The sequence below is a fragment of the Pleurodeles waltl genome, chromosome 7, assembly GCF_031143425.1.
Source record: "Pleurodeles waltl isolate 20211129_DDA chromosome 7, aPleWal1.hap1.20221129, whole genome shotgun sequence".
Classification (NCBI taxonomy): domain Eukaryota; kingdom Metazoa; phylum Chordata; class Amphibia; order Caudata; family Salamandridae; genus Pleurodeles; species Pleurodeles waltl.
The window spans coordinates 1,386,492,178-1,386,514,924 of record NC_090446.1 but is presented as its reverse complement, the minus strand read 5'-3'; the positions used below and the strand labels follow the sequence as shown (position 1 = coordinate 1,386,514,924).

Genomic DNA, 22,747 nt, shown 5'->3' with positions numbered 1-22,747 from the left:
TCATCTACTTCTAGGACTCAGCCATGAAGCTGTCCTCCCACAGAGTAGATTGCGCTATGTCCGCCTTGGTGATTTCCCTTCGAGCAGGTCCCTGCCTGACTCATTAAGGCATGGCAGATGTACGTCATTGAAGAAAGTGTTCAACTGGGTAGGATCCACAGCTAGTTCAGGGGTGTAGAGGTCCCAGTAGCAGGCTGTGAACTTGCTCACACTGTCCCGCTCCCTGCTAAGAATGTGGCCAGTGGTGGATTTGATGTTTGGCATAGCCATTGCAGCCTCCCTCCGTCGCAACTGCGCAGCCAGTAGCCGTCCCACCTTCCCACCTTGCTCATAGTGGTGGCCCTTCAGTCTCTGCAGCACGAACTCTGTTTTAGTGGACAGCTCGTTGAGGTCCATACGTGCTTTCTCCAAGCGACACCTGAGGGGGGCTAAAGGGCTTGCCTTGTAAAGGTGGGTGAGGGTCACTATGGTGCCCTCTAACGCCCTCTGCTGTTCCTCCTTCTTTTTGTTAGAGAGGGCAGCGTCTCTCATTAGTTGGCCCCTCATAGTCGCCTTGTCAGACACCCACAAAGAGGGTGCGAGTTGACAGACCTCTGGTTATGGTCCAAGTAGGTGGTATCATTGGACTTGGGCTGGGCCTTGCCCTGGTTGACCTGTAGCGGGACATGTTGAAGGCCATGGTTTGCGAGCTAGGCTCATCAGTCCCAGGCCCACTGAAAGGAGGATCAGAGAGTGGTCTGAGAGCGAACCTTTGAGGATCTGAGCGTCAAATGACAGGGCCACCATCGGCTGGTAGAGACAAGGACGTAGTGCAGCCGCTATTCGGTACTGTGCACAGGAAAGTCCTTTGCAGGTCAGGAGCCAGTGCCTGGTTTAGAGAAGGCATGGGGGAGGGGGTGGAAGTGGAGGTCCCCACTGGAGAGGCCTCCCATAGTCACTTGTGTCCTGTTGCTGGCCCCCTCAGCACGGGGACCCAGAATCCAGGATCGAGACTCCCCGCCCAGTCCTTGTGCAAATGTGCGGCTTCCTCTGTTGTAGGTGTTCTCAATGTCAACCCAGCACTCGATGGGGAGTAAGTAGGTGCAGTACCTCTCCTCGATGTCAATGTCCTCGACATCAAATAGGGGTGTTGTTCTCCTTCAGATGTTCTCTTTTTGGAACACCCTCAAAGTGCACCTGGAAGAGGTCCTGCAGTAGCGACACACCTAAGGGGTCATGAGAGTCTGCCAACTAAAAATACAGATCCTGTGCGGGTCTATTTTTCCAATTTTCCTGCCTCACTCCAGGCAGTTTGCAAAAAGAGACAGAGTATTTTTAGATTTTTTTATAAATTCTGTGTCCTAAAGGACGTCGAATGAACCAGATTTAAAAAAGCTGTAGACTAAAATTGTGAGAAAAAGACTTTAAAAAAGCCAGAGCTCTGCTCCAGGCTCCTTTCAACAGGAGTCGGAAAAAAGACTGAAATAACTGCCACCTACAGTGCATGATGGGACACTGGAGGCCAGAAGGCCCTCAAAGGAGCAGTGTCCTATTCATGTTGTTTCAATCCTACAGCCTATACAAGCTATATTTCTATGTACTACTTAATATACTATTATAGAAAAAATATAAAATGTGTTTGTGAAAGATTTTAAGAGATCACTTTTCATTTTGTTTAAATGATTTTTAAGGATATGTCTCTTTTTTCCTTCTAAATTTTAAAGTAATTCAGTAAGGTTTGGCAATATAGCCTGTTTTTAAGGCTGCAGAAATCTAACATTTCTGTAACATATGTATCCTGGCCTTTCCCAAGTAAGCCGATGTAGATGTGACTTTGAAAGAACTGCTGCGAGATCCGTGGAACTATTCAGTGCTTATGATTTCAGTGGAGATTACCCTGAGAGAGAACTAGAGTTACAGGTAAGAAACCATTCCTCCCTGCTCACTGTGCCAGTGGAACCAAGTTTAGCCCACTGATGATTCTTAATCAAGGTGAAACCAGCCTTGGGTTGCTTGTGTTCTGGTCCAAGGAGGACATAGCCTGGCAGTTCGGGCAGGACTGTTCCTACTGGTAGGCAGGATCAAGACTGGTTTGCATATGGCTAAGTCCAAACTGAGGTGACATGGTGTGCAAAATAATCGTAGATTGGGATGTGGTCCTGACTAATTACCAGTGGCTGTGATTAATTCAAACGTTCCATCCAAAACATTTTTTATATGCTTCACTGGTTTTAGGTTTGCCATATGCAGGACATAAGACAGTAATGAATGTTCGTCCACCATATTTAGCATCCACAAGCATGTGTACAAAGAGGTCCCGCTGCATCTGTCAAACGCTATATCAAGCCCTAAGGGCCTGATTTAGAGTTTTGCAAATGTGATAATCTATAGAATCATGACTGACATCCCAGCTGCTGTATTATAAGTGCATTATTTTCTATGACACATATGGTATGGTGACGGGATCTATCTGTCAATTTTGTATACCATTATACCAGCTTCCATGTCTGGATGAACCAGACTATTCGACAGAGCAGCCATGACCAAGCAAGTTATACATAGCCAAAACCATCAGAAGAGAGGGATGGGGAGGCAATATACCCCAGCCACCTCACATTTTCCGGACCAGAGCTAGTGCTTCAAAAGGTATTCACAGATCTTGAATCAAGCATGTCTTGTTATTAATACAGCCCCATATCCCACCGTAGTGGGCTACACCAGTCATTAAAGGCCCGCTCCAGCATTAAAGGCCTGACCAAAGGCGAGGGCCTTTAACAAGGGAATGGAACTTTAATGGCTTGTATAGCCCAGCTACAGCTGGCTATAAGGCTGTTAGAACATTCTGCCACTAGAGGGCAGACTGGTCTAACAAATGAAACAAAGGCCTCAGGGAGCCTGAGGGGATTGAAATCCCCTCAGGCTCCCTGAGGCCTTAATCCACACAGGCATTGGAATGATGGAGCCCCGGGCTTTTACCCGCCATTAGAAGCCCACAGCACTCCATTGTCTTCAGTGGAGCTTCCAGCATTCCAATGTACTAATGGTGAGGAGCTGTTAAGGCTATACCACTAGATTAGCTGAAGGATAGAGCTAGTGTGTCCTCTCATTTCTTAGTGGGTGTTTTTGTATTTAGAAACAGTTACTAATGCTATGTGAGGCCTCAAGAGAAAATTTTGATCCAGGACTGTAAACATTTCAGACATTTTAGAGTTTAGCCAAGAGAATCCTTAAAATCTAGTCCCCAAACTTTCTCTTTCTCCTCTGTCTCAGACTAATCTGAAATGCAGAAAGCTCTTCAGAGGGAATCCCCTTGTTCATCCTGAGATGCTGGCCTCATGCACCAGAAGGATTATTTTTTGGCTCTCATCTTCTCTACTTGGACTGTGCATAACATTTCTCTGAAATGTAATATTTAAATGTAAAGCTTCACCAGACACGTTTTCTGGGCTTTAGAAAATTCATTGTACAAAATTCCAAAATCATTCTGTCATTTTATTTATTCCAGTGTAATTTATTTCAATTATTTCCATCTTAAACAGTTGATAACACTTGGGATACGCCATCTTTCTCCTTTTTTCTATCCCCTGCCACATTTCAGGTGAAGAGAGGCTGGTGTTACTTTGTCATTGGAGCAAGGAGAGTGAAAGATGGCTCTTTCCTGGTGTTACCATTCAGCTTTTAATGTCGAAAAACTGAAATGAGGGGATTATTCTGAGATTGTTTTTTTATTGTGGCCCATTGAATGTCTAAAAATGTGCACGGTGGAACTTTTCCTTGAACCCCCTGGTAACGTATATTTTACGGTTTACGTTTAGCAACGTTTTAGAAGATAATTTAGGTCATGACTGGGGAATTAAAATCGTTGTTAGAGCTTTTTTGACTGTGAGGAAGTCCATAAGAGAAACATAAAAAATGAATACATTTCTAATTGGTTTTAGGGCTCGTTCATTTTACATTCCTTTAGGCTATTATTTACATTTGGGTACAACATATACTAAACATTTACGTTCCCTCTTGAATACTAATGACCTTACTTTGGTTGTTGCTTCTTTACATTGTTCCAGTGTAATTACTTATTAACCACCATTCTAAGGTCCGAAACTCAGGATGGCCCATTCGTTGCTCACTCTGAAATATTCTACGCAGCACTATATATATAGTTAAATGATGTACAACTACTAACTAATATTGCATATGTCCTGGAATGAGAGCCTTACTATTCTCCGTAAAGCTAATGTATATTGCACGGTTGTGCTGGTCTATAACGGTGTTTGCCTAAGATTCATAAAGTTTTATTTTTTAACATTCCACATATTTCATAAATCTTAAGTTTGCAAATTTGTAGTTAAAAAAGTGGTAAACAAATCCTCTAGAAATACATTTTTGCAGAAGAAAAATACATCAGTGCCTACTTGTAGAGGGAGACTTTGCACACCAAAAGAAATTGATTTTGCTTGTCAGTTACTCTTTCAGCCAGAAAACATTACAGGGAAAAGTTTGGCGAAATTCGCAACTCTGTGAAGAGTGAATGTTCAGTATGCTGCCCAATTTCATTGGCAAAATTACAACTTCACAGACTCTTTTCTTTTGAGTAATCAGAGCTTGTCGAAGGGCAGAAACTTCGGTTATCGAAGGACAATTCCACTTTGGTTGCTGTGGACAGCGCTGTCAATTTCCATGGTAGCATGACTTATGCTGCCATAGTTCTAGATTGTTAAGGCTGCCAATGTCAGTGCTCCAGTATAGCCCCAGGTTTCCAAGCCTCACTAAGGCTCCGGATGTGAATCTGCTAGAGACATGGGAAAGGACGCAGCGTGCATTATAGGATACTTACGAGGTGGTGCCGCTGGCTGTACAGCTTATGCGTAATTGCGCACTATAATGTAGTGTACTATTGGTGGCAGCTAAGGAACGCTTGCCACTGGAGTTTCAACAGCACAAAACACTGTGGATTTGGGACAGTTACTTGGAGGTGAATGGCCATCTTGGCCCCTCTGTTCCGCCAGGAAGGTGGCACCGCTCCTCACTCTCCCAGAAGAGTATTTACACGACTAGGCCAGATGGTGAACCAGTTGAGTGTGGGAGACTGTGTGAATGGGTTGCATATGGAAATTGACATGCACGTTTCTTTTGCAAGCTAGGACAATGTAGAAATCGCCATGAGCAGTGCATTATTTACATTGTTCGGACTGGTTGATTACTTGGATTTAATGGTTCTTTACATATCGTGACAACGTTGTTACATATCGTGACAATGTTGAAACTGGCATGAGCAATGTGCGCTTTGTGTTACTGGGGGCAGTTTGGCTACTAATATGGAAATGGAACGTTAAATGCTGGTGTGATGTTGAAATGATATTACACAAATGTTTAAAATACTGGGACAGCGTGAAAACTGACATTAGCAATGTATGTTTTACATACAATATGTTTTCTAGCTTGGCATGTAAACTTACTCGTTAGTTTTGTGTGGGAACTGATATTGGCAGTGTGCTTCACGTACTTGGGACAGTGTAGCTACTGGCATGTAAGTGGTGTTTTACATCCTAGAAGCGATGTAGAAACCGGAATGGACAATGCACACTTAGCTTAGTGGAGAAGTGGCAATAGGGCTTTACATCCGAGGACAAAATAGCAACTGGTATGGTCAATATGTTTTACATATTAGGGAGCAGTGTGGCACATCAGTGGTGTTTTACCTACAGGAAGAATGTGGCAGGGGTCTTTATGGCAACTGGCATGACAATGTATTTTTATGCTGGTGTGTGCTATACAGACCAATGCCATATGCATATCTGCGTAGCACTGTGGGATATACATGCTGGTGGCAACTGTTAATAACTTGACCCCATGATCTGAGATCCTATCAGTTCAATGACCTCTGGGTAAGTAAATAATTTTCACCAATCCTAGAACCCTGGCACATTGTGCAGGCCCTTGGCACATATAACCTCCTTCAGGTAAAATGAGTGGGTTTTGCCTATTGAGCATCAGTAATCACCTGTGACATTCTATCATACTAAGCATACGCCTAACATATTGAGCGGCAAGTATGAATGTCGTATTCTTAACAGCAAGCTGAAATATTTTAAAAGGATCCTAATAAAATTGGTAGGAACACGCTGGAAAATAAGAGCAACACTCATAGATGTGTTTTAGAAGTATCCTTGTATATGAAGCAATTGCTTCAATATCTGGTAAAAATAAAATAGATCATTACTTTGGATAGCAAAATGTAAGTTCTTTATTTTCTGGTACACTATTTAAAACCGGTGTTATTCCCTGGCACAGTAAAGATTTCAGATTTGTTTTCCAGTAAGGACACTATATCAAAACATACCTGCTCCTTCTGTGGCACAGCTGTTTGCCTCATTTCCATTTGCTTTTTTTATTATAATATGCAATGTACTGATAGACACATGAATTGCTTCTGTTGGTAAATGTTGCTTCTGTGTACACTGGTAAGCCCTGAAGTATTGGAATAATGACTTAGTCACTCTGAAGTTACCTGTTAAACCTATAGCATTTAAGCTAATACATATCATGCCTTAGAGTGATACTAGGAAGAACTCCCCAAATTAAGCCCCTTCGAGAGAGTTGGCTTGCTTGCCATAGTCACTTGCAAATTGAAGCTAATAAAGATATTTTTTCTAGGGCTGCTTTGACTCCTAGTTCGGCCCTGCCTGTCCCATCTTCCCAGAAGTTTGTTTTAGCCTGGCATGCACTAGTCCCAAGAATCGCCTCTCATTAAACACTGCTCCCTTCAGATCTGAAGGTAATATATATTTGATGCAAGATGCACTTCCGATGGTTGAATTTGAAATTATGGTACTAACCCACCTGACCATAAATTGCACTAGGTTGGTGACCACTTTGAAGACACATTAGGAGACAGCGTGGACAGTTGGCATTACCAGGTTGACTTTATGGGCCAGTGAAGAAATGTGTGTAGCCACGGTTGTCTTTTTCTAGTGCGACTAGGCACAGGATTTTCTCTTCACAGGACCCTAGGTCAAAATGGGCCATCATGGTAAAAATATTTCAGTCCCAATAGTTCTGAAAATCTTGAATGTTTGAAGATTCCACTGTAGGTCCTACTATCTGACCTGTGAGAAACCACCTGTCGTGATCACATTATTTGGTTGCTTGTTATCTTGGAGCAGGTTTCAATGATCCAATAGCAAACGAATCTGGAGCAACCGAATGGGTCTGTAACTCTCAGGTTGAGGACCCAGAGAACCTTTATGATCGGTTCGTTTGACTGCTTTGCCATCTCATATGCTGACGACACTCAGCTCACCATCTGTCTTGACAAACAGGTCATTAGCTTAACCATGCATGTGAGAGAATATCTGCTGACCATCCAGTGGATGTGCTACAGCTGAATGCCAGCAAGGTCGAACTTACAATTGTAGAGATACAGGGAGATAGATGGAACGATAGCCTCTGACATCTTCTAAGATGTGCAAGCCCCCCACCCTCTCTGAAGCAGAAACGTATTTCCCTGGGAATCTTCCTACATTTGGATACTAAAACTCACAAACTGATTCGGTTGTCTTGGTCTCCTTCCACTTTTGGTGTCTGTTCAAGAAATCTCTGAGCCGTCTTCCAAAAGATCAACAAACGACCCAAGTGTCTGCCTGTGTATTCTCCAGTTTAGAATACGGATGTCTACAAGCCTGAATCTAGGACTGCTGGCCTATGCCTTCGTTGAACTACAGAGAATTGAAAACTGCAAAACGAGTCACCGAGCACCTGCGAAAATGCATCATGTCTCCAGCGCTCTGTGTTTCCGCACTGGCTGGCAGTTGATCACAGTTATATTTAAATGCCTTTGGTGCACAAGGCTTTTTTATGGGGCAGGCCCAGCTCCTTAGTGTAAATGCTTTTAAGTGGTTCATCCCCAACAGATTCCAGTTACTTCTCCGTCTCCAACAAGGTGAGTGGGTGCAGTTTCACGTGCTCATCCTTACGTTTAGAATAAATTCCCGCTCTTTTTTAGGACAACTGTAAACATTTTGTTTCAGAAAGGTTATAATTATGTATTTATTGCCCCTTAACTTTCTCAAAGGTCCAGTATATATTCTGTGTTGGGAATCTGAGCAGGGACCCAGCTGCAACCGACAGTGGTATTGCGTTGCTGTGCTATTGGGGACTTTTCTCCAAAGTGGCAGACCAGAACTAGTTTCAGCCCGGTCTGAATGTTGATTCCGTTTCTGGGTTAGACAGATTGAGCGAACCCCAGTTCCTCGTGCAAGATTCGGGAAATAGCACAGGGAATAAAAGCATTCTTCACGAGCCACGGCACGGAGGGGAGGATGGCCCTGCAGCCATCCTTGATCCAGAGATCTCAGGCATTCGGGCACACAGTGAAGTGGTGATCTCGCTCCAAGAGTAACTTCTTTCAGTCACTCTGCCACCCATCAAGTGGCCACTCATTAGTCCTAAGAGAGGTTATTTCCTCGGAAGGTAAAGTGAAAGCTGCTTGACCAGGCGGAGTCTTGTTACGACTTCTTAGAACTGTCAGGTGTGAGAAAAATTTCACAAGCAGGGGACTTTGATAAAGGTACTGCCACCACAGGAGCACAATATGAGCGGCCTGTTGTTAAGTTATACTACGATGTTTTTGCATTTCGAAACATCCACTAGATCCACAAGAGGCCCATGGCGCTGATCGCGAGCCGACAGAACAGCTCACCGCCGTAAAACACGTTCTCTGGGGTCTCTAAAAGCTCAGCGCCACCATCCAGGCTACCCCGGCCCGGTATCACAAGGCCTGTGTGTGTGGACAAGCCCTGGAATGGGGGCTGGAAACTTACTGGCATATCGTGGGTGTAAGTGCTCTCTAAAACGGTGGCAGCTTCAAAGCGCTACAGGCAAACACAGTGGTATTACCCTCGTGCCAGATTTGGGATCGAAGGATTAATTCTGGACCTTGAACAGACCTGCGAGTAACTGCAAGCGAGAACCGACAACATACATTTCAGCACCTTGGACAGACCCCTCAATTCTGTGCTAAGACGATAACCGCATAGCTAGTTGTGATGCCGGGTTTCTCCTCTTCATTCACTCGGTTATACCTTTCGAATGATAATTGTGGAGTACGGGAATAGAGAGAGGGGGCGAGGTAGACAGCGGGTATAAGAAGAGCGAGCGTCAGAGACAAGGTGAGGAGAGGGGAATGTTTCTGAAGGAAAGGCCGACTATGAGGAGCTTGAGAATAGTATAGCAGAAGTAAATGCTAATGCCACGAGAGGGACGGAGGGAGGGAATCCCGAAGAGGTTCAAGACAGAGAGAGAATATGGGAGATTGATATACGGTAGGCAGCGGTAGCGAACGAGATGAGAAATAACGATGGTAGAGACGAGAGGGGAGTTGCGGTGCTGCTGGAGACAAGAGGCTGCATGAAATATCGTGGCCAGCACAGAAAAATGGCACTATTGCACCCCAGCTGCCCCCATCCCTCCCCCGAAAGAGGCAGTGGTCTCCCCCAGCCCCTCAAAGTGAGCAGAATGGGGCCGTACCCACAGGCGGGATCCATCCTCTGAAGAGATGAGGATTCCTCGAGCTCCTCCCCCACCCCACGTGTTCCATCCTCAAAGACAGCCTCTACCTGCTTAGTGTGAAGCACATCGATTCTGAGGGAAAGAGCCCACTCAGCGTTTTCACTGTTGCATGGAGCATGCGGCAGGAGGGAGAGAATCCCGCTAGACACAGCACAGGGAGCGGGGGCTGCGCAGAGACCCAGTGCAGCACACGTTGATGGGATTTATGTTTTGGGGGGGAGGGGCTGCGCAAAAATTCTGACCAGCACAGGCTGCTGGGATCGTATGCGGAGGGAGGTACACCAGAGATCCATGCAATTCACGGTGCTGGGACCGTTTGGGGGAGGGACAAAGACATGGTGCATCATGCCTGGCGCTGCTGGGATTTGGGATCTTCGGAGGTGGATGTTGGGGGTGGGGGATGGTCGGCCGTGGATCTACAACATAGACCCGCTCGAGCACACACTTCTGGGCCGCGTGCAGGGTAAAACCATGGGTGGGATGCACCATCAGCCCAATAGAGCACACACTATTGGGAAACTGCATAAGGGGGCATTGGACCTCCTGAAACGCACACTGCTGGGACAGTATGAGGGGGGAGGGCATGGTGGTGGCAAGCTGCGCGGCACTTGTACGACAGGCTTGTGAGCAGGAGAGAGGTGAATGTTACACCCCTGAATGCTACGGGGAAGGTGTTCCAGTGCTGCGGTAATGCAGTAACCGTCCTCCGGCTGGCCAGCGTTAGTTAACTGCACTAGAGAGATTGGCTGAGGGAGAGGTAGAGAACGTGGGGGCGTGGGGGCGTGCATACGAAAGAGCACTGCACCAGAGAGTGCAAGGAGGTTGAATCGGAGTGCACGATAGACTGCAGTACAGGCAGAGTTCTTGAGAAACTGCACCAGGTTGTTTAAGGGGCTGCAAACTGAGTACATGGGGCTGTACCTGAGTCAGAGAGCGTGGGCGTGAGCTAGAGAATACATTGAGGGTCGCACTGCGGACAGAATGGTTGAGAGTTATCCCAAAGGCAGTATTTATGAGGGAGTGCACAGGCATGGGAGTTGCACCAATGGCAATGTACGTGGATTACAGCAACAGAGAGAGTGCATCCGCATCCGACATATACATGGGCTGCTGCGAAGACAGAGGTCGTGGTTAGCTGCCCCAAAAAATGGTACATTGAGGTCTGCTCAATCAAACGAATACATTGGGCTACAGCAAAGACTGAGCAGGTGGTTAGTTGCACCAACGAAGAAGTACATGGGGAAGGGGTACCCACAAGAACTGAACCCATGCAGTGACTGCACACAAATTGCCCATGAGAGGCTCCACACGAGATTACACTGGTGGCTGCACCAAAGACAGAAAACATGGGATCGAAGCACACTAAAGTACATCGGTAGCTGTACACGCGAGTACCTGGGTGGCTGCAGCAAACATAGAGTACACGTTTGGCCACACTAGACACAGGCTAGATGGAGGCTATACCAGAACAGAACCCCTGGAGCGACTGCATACGATGGCACATGAGTGGTTCTCTACGAGAGTACTCCGGTGGCTGTAGCAAACAGAATACAGGGGTGGCCACACCAGAGACAGAGTAGATGAAAGCAGTACCAAAGGAAGAGTAGATGGGGTGGCTGCACCAAAGGATACACGGGACCTGCTCCAAGCATAGAGTACATGGTGACTGCACTAGAAACAGATCTTCACTCATACTGTTCATATGGAGTGGTCGAAGGGACGGGTGTAAAGCGGTACACCACGCCGTACTCGTTGGGAGACACGAATTACAGCACGCTTACTAGATGCATTGTATTTAAGGCATGCAGGAATACAGAAGGGTCAATCATACATGTAATTCGAGGACTGTGAGTAAGTACAATGTATTTGATTTCCGTGAAATCACAAAAATATGCATGATAAAAGACAAAAGAGAAAAGCGGAGTCACACCCACAACAAATTACAAATAACATATGTAAGAAAAAGAGATGATGCACTATAAAAAGCTAAAAGCTAAATTAAAATCACAGCTGTCCGAGGACGGGGCAGAGAACAATGGACACTGGTAAATGCACTTTTGATATGGATGAGGGAGGGAAGGGGTTCAAAACTGCAAGTTAATGCAAGGCTAGAAGGAGTAGATGGCGTGGAGATAAATCAGATGGCCACGTGAGTACAACTTGTACATGGAGTAGAAGGGAACGGGGGTGCAGATGAATGGTGATAAAGCATGCAGTATGGGCACATATGGTACACCTGAGACCCAAGGTGTAATTGATACAAGGGCGAGTAATGCCAGGCATAGATCTGTACAGGATCCCATATGTACAGTGCACGGTGAGTTAAACAGGGTGCATGGCTGCCGGGGGTACAGTAGTTATGTGGCGTGTATGGTCACTGAGGATACAGTGAATGCAGGTGATTCATGGGAATGGCCCGATTAAAAACAGCCTGTTCTAGCGTAGGTTAGATGCAGAGGTATATGGGATCCTAGTGGTAGGGTGATGCAAGTGTACATGGTATCACAGGAGGTGCGGGGGCATAGGGATGCAGGGTGCACAAGGTGAAAGGACGGTACATGGACTTTGGTTGATGCAGTGACGCACGCGGGCATCGAGGATACACCGGGTTTTGGGGACACCGGCGCATGAATATATTGTGTCGAGGATCAGGAGTAGTACAAGCACCGCGGTTATAGGGGGTACTGTTGTCTCAAGAGGACTTTGGGTGAAGGGACTTCCGGGGTACCGCAAATATCGGTGTGATGGGGATACTCTTGACCTGGGGATGGCTATATGGAGTGTAGCATGAAATCGAAGATCTACATCTGGGGAAAAGACAACTTGACGTGCAGGAGGAGTTATAGGAGGTATAGAAAACATGGAGTACGGGGTGGGGGGAGAGGGGGGTATCGGGGTTACCCCACGGGTGCTGGGTTGCTGCAAGGTTTTAGCGATACTGGAAGTGAGTTGATGGGTTTCAAGTGCACATACCTTTTAGGGAAACGCGACGTACTAAGATATCAGTGTACAGGAGTAAGCTGGGATGCCACGGATGAAGTACAGGGTATAGAAAGATAACTGGGACCTCGGGGTAGATGAGTGCAGGGGTGAGTGGAATACAAGGGTATAGCGGTAATAGAGTTAGTTGGAGTGCAGGATCATAGGGGTAGATAGCTGTCGATGTATCTGGTGCACAATGTACAGATGGGGTGCCTAAGTACACGCTTTACAAGAATATCAGAGCTGCTGTGATTGTTGGGGTGCAGGGACCCATTGAGTGCACTGGCGCCTGGGACGTCGGTTTCGGATGTACATGGTTAGTTATGGTGGGGGTGCCCGAGATGTGAGTCTCGTGGAGTACTGTTGGGTAGTTGGGGCACATGGGTACATGGGGCTTAGCATGAGATATGGAAAGGAAGGGTGTCCGACAGTATTTGGGATGTCAGGAGCCCCTGTGGTGTGGACTTGCGTGAAATGCAAGGATATAGGAGCTTCAGGAGATTGTTTGGGTGTTAGCGCCCTTGGGGTGCACGGGTATCTGCAGTTCACTGATGTCACGGGGCACGAGGGGCGTCTGGGTCCGGATTCATGGAAGCAAGATGCCCCTTGGGAGCGCGAGCAGCGATCGGAGCCATAATTGAACAAGTCTCGGCAGAGTTGGCTGCCCCGCCGCTCGCGCTCTCCTGGCTCGTGCCTCGTGTTGGCAGCGGCTCCACATGGACGTGGAATACTGGAAGGAAGGCGCGCGGACGAGCCTCGCATTAATACAAGTGAAACGCGGGATACGATAGTGTGGTGGGAATAAAGAGGCTGAAGAGGCTTTAGGAGCGAGATTGAGACCGAGAGATGCGAAGATCGAAAAAAGCGCAGTGCATACAAATATCCAAATTATAGGCGCGAGGCTGTAACGGAAAACAGAGGACGTTATGTTATCGGTGTTTTATAGCGTGCTAATAACTCGTGAAGGTATCCAGGCACTCTGATGTGAATGGGATTAGTTAAGGGCAGAAAGCTGTAAAGTAAAAGGAAACATGAGAGGTGGCAAAGAAAGAGTCCGACCAGGTGGGGGAGAGAAGATAGGATAATGTTCTAATACTGACCTTGGTTTCTCTCCCTCTTCCAGAGGCTGCTTTGCGGTGCACGTTGTTCTGTGGCGGCTGCGGTGCTGTTGGGTCCACTCTCATCTTCCACCTTCTCGTCTCAGCGTTATCTACAGACAGAGATTCAGGCACCGCACACAGTCGGAGATTTATTCTGTACAACAGCGACTGTAATTAGACATTTATTTAAAATACGGAAGAAACAATCTCCTCTTACCCCATCAGAGCCGGATCCTTCCTGCAGCATCCACACCTGCTAAGTCCCCGTTCTTTCTTGTGTTTTCTTTTTTAGGGAGGGGGTGTCACATTGGCAGGGAGGGCTCTAGGAGCATTGCGTGTGTGCTCCAGGAGAAGGAGGGGCAGGGACACTCTCCACCAAGGGATGCCGCCTCCTCCAGCTTGAGGGCACCTGATTCGATGTGCCCCCTCTCCGCCTGCGCCCCCCTTTCCCTCTGGATACGCGATCTTAGCTTTGCGGATTTTTTTTCAGGGGGGCGGGGGGAGGAGAAACAAGAGGAGGAGAAAAAAAAGAGAAAAGGGGAAAAAAATAGTAAAAGAAGGGAAGAGGAACCAACCAGGGAAAGGGGGAAAAAAGGAGGCGGTGCCAAAAAAAAATCGGTCGGTGGTGCAGGCACCGCGAGCCCCTATGATCAGCTCAGTCTGCGTCTCCTCCTTCCGTGGGCGCAAGTCTGGCAGCAAACCGGGCTCCAAGTCATGTGTGAAAGGAGATATGGGCCGCAACGAGGACAACGACAAGATTGTCATCAATGTGGGGGGTGTGCGGCATGAGACTTACCGCAGCACCCTTAAGACTCTGCCGGGAACACGGTTGTCCTGGCTCACTGAGCCCGATGCGCACAGTAACTTCGACTACGACCCCAAGGTCGATGAGTTCTTCTTCGACCGGCACCCGTCCGTCTTCGCCTACGTGCTTAACTACTACCGCACGGGCAAACTGCACTGCCCGGCCGATGTGTGCGGCCCTCTCTACGAAGAGGAGCTGGCCTTCTGGGGCATCGACGAGACGGACGTGGAGGCGTGCTGCTGGATGAACTATCGCCAGCACCGCGACGCAGAGGAGGCCCTGGACAGCTTCGAGACGCCCGAGCCCGAGGAGGAGGAAGACGGCGACCTCAAGCGGCTCTGCCTGCAGGAGGATGGTCGCCAGCTGGGCTGGTGGAAGCGGCTGCAGCCCAAGGTCTGGGCTCTTTTCGAAGACCCCTACTCGTCCAAGGCAGCTCGGGTGAGTGATCGGGGGCATGGGAGCACTGCGGGGAGGGGCATGGGGCAGTTCCCGTAGCAGCATCTTTGGGGAAGTGCATCTGCAGGGGAATGGTCGTGCATAGGGGAGGTCCTGCGACAGGATCCCCGGAAAGACGCATCTTGTTATGCATTGGAGAGATCTCACAGCAAAGTCCGGTGTGTATATGCATCTGCAAGTGGTTAGTTGTGCATGGGGGAGATCTCACCACGAGGTTCTAAGTCTGTACATGCATCTGCAAGTCGAGCGTAGTGTATGAGGTACAGCTCACAGCAAGAGCGGGGGATCTGCAAGCGAAGAGTCCCGAAAACAGAGATGGAGGGTTGTAAATGAAGCGTATCTCACACCAGGTTCGCGTATATGGATCTGCATTCGAAGGGTTGTGCATGAGGTATGCCTCACAGCAAGGTTCTCTGGGTATATGCAGCTGCAGTGAAATTATTGTTCATTGGGAAGTCCACAATAGTGTTTTGTTTATGTGTGTCTGAGGACAAGTATTGTGCATGGGGAATATCTCGCATGAATGCCCTTTGTGTGTATTTTTCTGCCTGTATCAGGCGGGAGGTCGTTTATTGGATATATTTCACACCAAAGTCTTCTGGGTATTTGTAACTGCAGTGGGGAGGTTGTGTATACGGTAGGCCTCACATTGGGATCGTCTGTTTGTATGCATCTGTTCCTAATGGCAGGTGGAAGGTTGTGCATATGGTAGAGCTCACTGCAGAGTCTGTGTGTGTATATCAACCTCTGCAGGCGAAGGGTTGTGCGTGTAGTGTATGTCAAATCAAGGTCCTCTTGGTATATGTATCTGCAGATGGAACGTAGCACGAGGAGAGATGTCACACGACCTCTCCGTCTTTGTATGTATGTATCTGTCCATTAGGGCAGTTGGGAAGTTGTGCATGGCGTAGAGCGCACATCAAGATCCATTTTCTGTGTATTTGTGTCTGTTTGTGGAGTTGGTGGATGGTAGCTAATAGGGATAGGGTGGGTAGATTTCACACAAAGAGGCTACAGACGAGGATGTGTACACGGGGAGAAGGCAAACGAAGGCATGTTTTAGTGCATCTGCAGGTGAAGGGTTGAAGTATATGCCACAACAAGGTTCTCTTGCCAGTGCATTACCTATTGTAGTGTTGTGCAAAAAGTAGCCTTCATACCAAGCTCAACTGTCTGTGTATATGCCTTTTCCCCTGGGACTGGTGGTATACGGGGTAGATCTGTGCACACTGGCCCGCTGGTGCGGAGTTATATCCGTAGCTGAATTACCCCAAAGTCCTCTGTGTCTGTATAGGGCGGTAGATCTGACGTCAAAGTCCTCTGCATCTATGCGCTTGTAAATTGCCTTAAGTAAAACACAGTGTGTGTGTGCGCGCAAATAATGAATGTGCGGGTTCGTTGATGGCTTAAATGTCACACCAAGGTGTGCGGACAATCGTTTCTACCCCTGTGATAGGTTGAGGGGCGGAGAGGTTACTGTGTCGTACTTGAGATTGAGGAACTATTCCATAGTGCATGTTCCCCTTGGGTGCGGGACATTGGCGGAGGAGGGAGAGATTGTTTTTTGGGGTCCTGGTATTATTTAAATTAAGGCGTTTTACCTGTGTCGATTTATCTGCATCCCGGCGAAGACTCGTGGGGTGAATTTCACCTCAAACATGTTATCTTTTAAACATCTATCCTGCTTGGCCCGCCCAAGTGTGACTAGCTCTCCTCGGGTGCCTGCGATATACAAAGCTCATATGCAGGTGCCCTGCGAATAACAGCCGTGCATGAGTTATACATATAACATAGTGGCCCCTGCAGCGTACCTCCCTCGGTGTTTTTTGTACCTACATCTTACATGGGCGACCCCTACCAAAGATATTGTATCTCTTCTATCCAGTGTCCAGCGTTTATAGATCAAACGAAGGCCCCTGCCTACAGGTGAGATCTGTCTCAGACGAGGGCCCTCACAAGGACACTGCACCTGTACTACCCTGATGCATGGGGTATATATCTCACACGAAGGTCCTCTGCCTGTGACAGTGCAGCTCTCCTCGGTGCATGGCGTGTGTGTATGTATTACATACGGGGAGCCCTGCCGAGGACATTGCGGCTCTTCAGTCCCAATGTACGGGTTATATAACCCTCCAGAAGGACAGCGCGGGCCTTCTTTAATGGCCAGTGGGCGATTAATCCCACATACAGTTCTCATTTAGTACTGAGTGTGGCACGTAAGTAGGGCCGCACAACACTACATGTACATCTCTCTTCCCTAATGCCACACAAGGTATGTGGTTCGTTTTTAGATCTCGGTTTTAACAGTGGAGCTGTCGAATAGACATATTGCTATTAACATACATAGAGTACGTTGGGACAGCCCCTTTCAACCATTGGCTTTCTTCCATCAGCTTCTTTCAGCCACTGGCTTACAACTTTGTCAAGCAGGTCGTAGCTCAGTGGAGTATTTGTCTCTACCCTAATGTACTTATGCTGTGAGTGGTTTAGATGTATTCTTCAGCCTCCACTCAGGTGTTTGCACTAAACTGCACGAGGGACTACTTTACAAGTATAGCCCTCTATGTTCACTTCTCTGGCCCTCTCCCGTGTGTCTCACTCTAATGTGTTAACCTTATTTGCATTAGCAAACTAAACGCATATCTGATGGCTCCGCCAGTAGTTTTTAGTAAAGATTGTGGCAGAAAATCAGCGGCCCCAGAACACTACCTTTTCACCTTGTAATGAGCAGTTAGTGGGCAAACAGTATATCTGGGGTAGTACTTTTGTAAGTCTACATTCTTGCTGCTTGAGGTGTGTGGCAGTAGGTATGAGAAGTAGGTTTGTGAGCCCCACACCTCTAGCGATTGTTCTGCAGCTCTCTTGGTGCTGTATGCACTCTCTGAGCAGCAGTTTCACTGGCCATGTCTTTGCACATTTCTGTGAGTCCTGCATGAGTTCCGTTAGCAGGAGGTCCCTCAGAAGTCTCTCTCTAGCTTACTTTCCGTGCTCCTTGGAGCCTGTAAGCAGCAGCCCTCCAGTAGTTTCTCTGTAGCTCTCTTCCATGCGTCTATGGGGCTATAAACAGCAGACGCCCCAACAGTTTCCCTGCAGCTCTTTTTCCACATTGCACGTGGTCCCCTAGCAGTTGTTTGTCTGAAGGGCTCTGCCAGTGGGCCTACAGTTAATGAGCAGCATATCCCCATTCTCTTTCCATGTTTCTTCAGGAACTGTAAGCAGCAGTTTCTCAACAACTATATTTTCATTCTTCTTGGGATCTGTGAGCAGCAGGCCACGTATCATTTTCTCTGTAAGTCATTTCCCCTGTTCCTTGGTTGTTTGAGCAGCAGTCCCTCTAACAGTTTCTGTGTATCTCTCTGACCGTGCTCTTTGAGTCTCTGAGCTGCAGGATAGCCCCTTAGTAGTTTCTGTGTAGCCCTCTTCCATGGTCATTGGGGGCCTGTGAATAAAAGGTTGTCTTATGGCAATTTCTCTGTAGCTCTCTTTAAATGTTCCTTGGGGCCTGTAAGCAGCAGATCATCTAGTTCCTCTAAGCATTCTCTATTCTGAATACGGTCTATGATAAGCAAGGCCCCTAGCATCATAGCTATAGCTCTGTTTCTAAGGTGCATGTAGTCCAGGAGCAGGAGCCCCCCTCGCTATGCCAATTCATCTTTCTTTGCGTGCTGCATGATGCCTGGGAGCAGTAGGCACCCTTGCAACACATCTGAAGCTCTCCTTCCGCACTCTGAGGTCTGTGAGCAGCAGGTCCCCAGGAAGGTCTAAACAACCCTCTTTCTGTACTGAATTTCGGCTGTGAGTGTACTCCATTATGTCTGTAAGAAACATGTCCCCTTGCAGTCTCTGCGACTCTCCTTCCATGGTCCTTGAGGTCTGTGATCAGAATGTTCCCTAGGAGCATATCTGAACCTCTCCTTCTGTACAGCATATAGTCTGTGAGCAGCAGGTCTACTAGCATTTCCTGTGCACTTGTCTTTCTGCAATTAATGAGGTCTGTGAACAGGAGGCCTCTAGCAGCACATCTTAAACTCTTTTGGCGCTCCACGTGCACTTTGTACCAGAAGCCCCACAGCACTGTCCGTGCAGCTCTAATTCTGTACTGCATGTAGTCTGTGAGCATCAGGCCCACTGGCAGTGCCTATGCAGCTCTGCTCTCTGTGGTTCATGAGATTGTGAGCAGCAGGTTCTCTAGCAGTATCTTTGAAACTCTCTTCACGAGGTCTGGGATTAGCACACCCCCAGCAGTCTCTCTTCAGCTCTCTTCCCATGCTCCTTGAGCTCTGTGTGGTTTGTTAGCAGCAGGTACCCTTGCACCAGATTTGAAGCTGTCCTTCTGTGCTGTATGAGGTATGTTAGCCACTAAGCCTCTTACAGCTTGTCTTCCGCTCTTTCTGTGCTCCTTTAGATTTGTGAGCAGTAGGCGCTCTAACAGTGTATGTGCGGCCCTCTTCGTGTGCTACACGAGGTGTGTAAATGACTGATTCTCTATCAGTATCTATCTGGTTATTTTCGCGAGTTCTGAGTGTGGTAGGTCCCCAGCAATGTCTCTGCGGGCCCCTACCTCTGCTGCTAGCGGCTAACTCTGCCCAAGGTCCTTCTCTGGCTGGGTCTTTGCAGGGAGCCCGGCGGTGACGCTGCAGAATATAGTCTCAGCTCCGGGTGGTTTTCGCGTGTTTGTGATGCTGTCTCCGCTTTGAGGCGCGAGAACAGATCTCTTTAGATGGCCTATGTAGCTGTGCTACAGGGGGCTCTTGTCTCATTTGGGTACGTGTTGCACCCCGCTTTGACTGACTTGTGCAGCTCCCTTTTGTGCAGAATGCAAGCTGTGCGCCCCTTGTTAAGAAGCTCCCTTTCGGTTCTATGTGCCGTAGCACATTGTCTCTCAGCAACTCAGACACGAAGGTCGAGGGACTACATCCTATCTTAACTGCACGCATTCCGTAGGCAAATCTACATTTCTTTAATGGTTCTCGTGTGAGTGGTCGGTTTGTTCCCAGATAATATGCAGCGCTTTCTGATGGCTCCTGGCTCTGTGCACGTTATATGCAATCTTTTTTAATATGAGATGTGCACGATGTGGTGGTATTAGAGCAGTCTATGCAGCTCTCTTTGGATAGTGCTGCAGTATCCTTGCCCTGCCCCCCTCCGTCTCCCTTGCCTTATTCCTTACAGGTTGAGCTCCCTGTTGACAGAAACCTTTCCCAAAGGTAAAGTTAATTATTGCCCTTTAAGATCCCGTCCACTCTATGCCACTTCCAGTAAGATCGTAAAAGCAGAAGCCCCCCAACCCTACGTCCTATTGTTCGTTTTCTCTGAGGGCGAGCCCACACCAGAGGTGAGGCACAGTAACAACTGTTTAAAAAACTTTGAACTTTTGCTATTTGTGATATAAGTATATTGCAGATTGTCTGCTGAGGAGAGTCCATTTAAAAGAGTGAGCACATGTGTAAAAGGTCTTGCTGTAGCTAGGGTGACCCGAATGTTAAAGACCAAAACCGGGACATTTCACAAACATAGAAGAAGCACTACAGTTTTACCTCACTCAAACGCACGGAATGACAGCTCTCATCAGCACAGAGTTTCAGAAGACGCACTGAGAACATAAATAACATGCATTTTTTTAAAGCCAGTATAATGCCTGTTAATTAAATTGATTTCTGATATTGAAAAACAAAAAGACAACACTTCCCACCTTTTTTGGGCGACTCTCTTTAAAAACCGGGACATGAGACAAATTTCCCGAAATCCGCAGGGACACCCGGTGAAAAACCGGGACGTCTAGTCACCCTAGCTATAGCTGACCCAGTTGTTAATGTGCTGCAGCGCTTTACAACAATATAGGAATTGGCCCTAGCACTTGTTCAGCAGTGCACCAAGAACGGGAAGCATCGAAATACTGGGGTTTTGAGGACCGCACCATGCTGGCTCTGTTTTGGGTGCATTTACACCTGTGTTCATGTTCAGTTCGACCGCCGCCTGACTGTAAAATGGCAGCGTTCAGGGAGACATGCGTGCAGGGCGTATTTAAAGTAAACCTCTATAAAGTTCCCTTGCTGCAAACAGGCATACTGTGAGAGCAATAAAGATGGACAAGGAAAAGTACATGGCGGGTGATGCCTTTTGCGAAGAACTGGATGAATCTTTGATGTCGCAGGTTTCTTTTCTGTGTGATATACAGACAATGATAGAACAGACAGTTTCAGCTGCCTTGAAGGCCAGAGAAGGCTTGTTGCCTTCTAAATGTCTTCGTGTGGAGTGGACTGACCCTGACCAAGATTCGCAGAAAGAGGACGTTAAGAGTAGATATATACAGAGCAGTGAGTCTAAGGCTATATGTCAACACCTTGGAGGCAATTTGGCTTTCCCCGAAATTCAGGCTCAGGAAGAGGAGGAAGATTCTTTTCCCCATGCAGTAACAAAAAAGAGCTGAAGTCCTTGCCACTTCATAGGCCAGCAAGGAAGGTTTTGATGGGAGAATGGAGGGAAGTTGATAACATACCTTTCCACACGTTGTATTCAGGAGGTACGTTATTCAAGGGGTTGCAGAGAAATTTCCTTTGGTAGTCAAAGTGGATTCTTAGTTGGCCAGGCTGCCCTCTCAAGGAACAATTATTTTAGATGATGCCTCAATGGATAAAAAGGGTGGACCTAGCTGTCAAGAAGGGATATGCAGCTGTAATTCGCGCATCCACATATACTAATTGCACAGCTCAATCTTTGCTGAAGGATTTCCAAAAATTGGCTAAAGAGGCTGACCAAGGGGCAGATTTTTCAACCCTGCAGTCAGTGATGGAGCAGCAGGTTCGATACCTAGTATGATTCCCTTGGTACAATAGAAGCAGTAGTCAGTTAAGCAGTAGTGACCAGGAGACTGTTGTAAATGAGGGCATGGAAAGCTGACACCTCAAAAAATAATTTGTTGTTGCACCTCCCCCATGTGGGCTCACAGCTTTTCATTTCGCAGCGAGAGATGCTGTTGAAGAAGTCCGCGAAGGACAGAAAATTGATTGCTCATTTAACCTACATTGAAGGACAACAACAGGCCTGTCCTTGATTTGAAGGATGTCAGCAAGGAAGTCCCTCACATAAGGGTCAAGATGATGTTCCTGCAAAAGATGTTGGTCAACTTGTGAAAATGAAAATTGCTTGTGTGTTTGGACCTGTTAAAAACCTGTTCACATGACCAGTTTGATAAGCTTCTCAGAAGAACTTTAGGTTTTGCTACCAGAAGAAGACACTTACAGTCTGCTCTTCTGATCCCCAGACGTTTCTCCTTAGGGTGCCTTGAGGGTTGACTTGTTGTCCTTCCAGTGGCCGAGGGTGTTTCCGCATGTTTTTCCCCCTGTATCTCTCATTCTCAATGTTCTCAGGAAACCTCAGGAGGACCAAAAATCGTGATTCTGGTGGTTCTAAGATGGTGGTGCCATCCCAGATTTCAACTACTCCTTCATTTAGCATGGAGGCTATTCTACAAGGTTGTTCCACTGAAACCATACCCCTTGAGAGGTACTTCTTTTCCAGAGGGGTCCTTAGCTTGTCTCCATTTGGGGGTCTGGCAGTTGAGAGGGTAAACCTTCAGGAAATGGGTTGCTCGACTGATGTATTAATGCTTATTCAGCCGTCTCACCCCCCTGCAACCTTCCTACACCCAGCATTGGAGACATTTTGAGAAATGGTGCTGGGAGAAGAATGTTTATCGTCTCTCGGGGGATCCTGTATTCATTCTGTACTTTTTTAAGAGATGGTTTTCTATTGGGTTTAATAGTTCCAATGTTAAGGTCGCAAGGGGCTATTAGAGTCTTCAGAAACCGTCTTTTAGTGTATTTAGTGCCCTTGACCAGTAGATTACCGAGGTACT

General features: G+C 47.3%; 1 protein-coding gene across 2 annotated transcripts in view; it reads left to right on the top strand.

The window, feature by feature from the left end:
- Positions 1 to 22,747, top strand: part of LOC138246380 (voltage-gated potassium channel KCNC1-like) — a 607,134-nt gene that overhangs the window by 77,608 nt on the left and 506,779 nt on the right. For both annotated transcript variants that reach the window (XR_011194269.1, XM_069200948.1), the window contains exon 2: positions 13,652 to 14,871. Coding sequence is in view for 1 of the 2 variants with exons in the window: in XM_069200948.1 (XP_069057049.1) it covers positions 14,275 to 14,871 (597 nt within the window). In the remaining variant the exon portion in view is untranslated. The remainder of the gene's footprint in view (positions 1 to 13,651; positions 14,872 to 22,747) is intronic.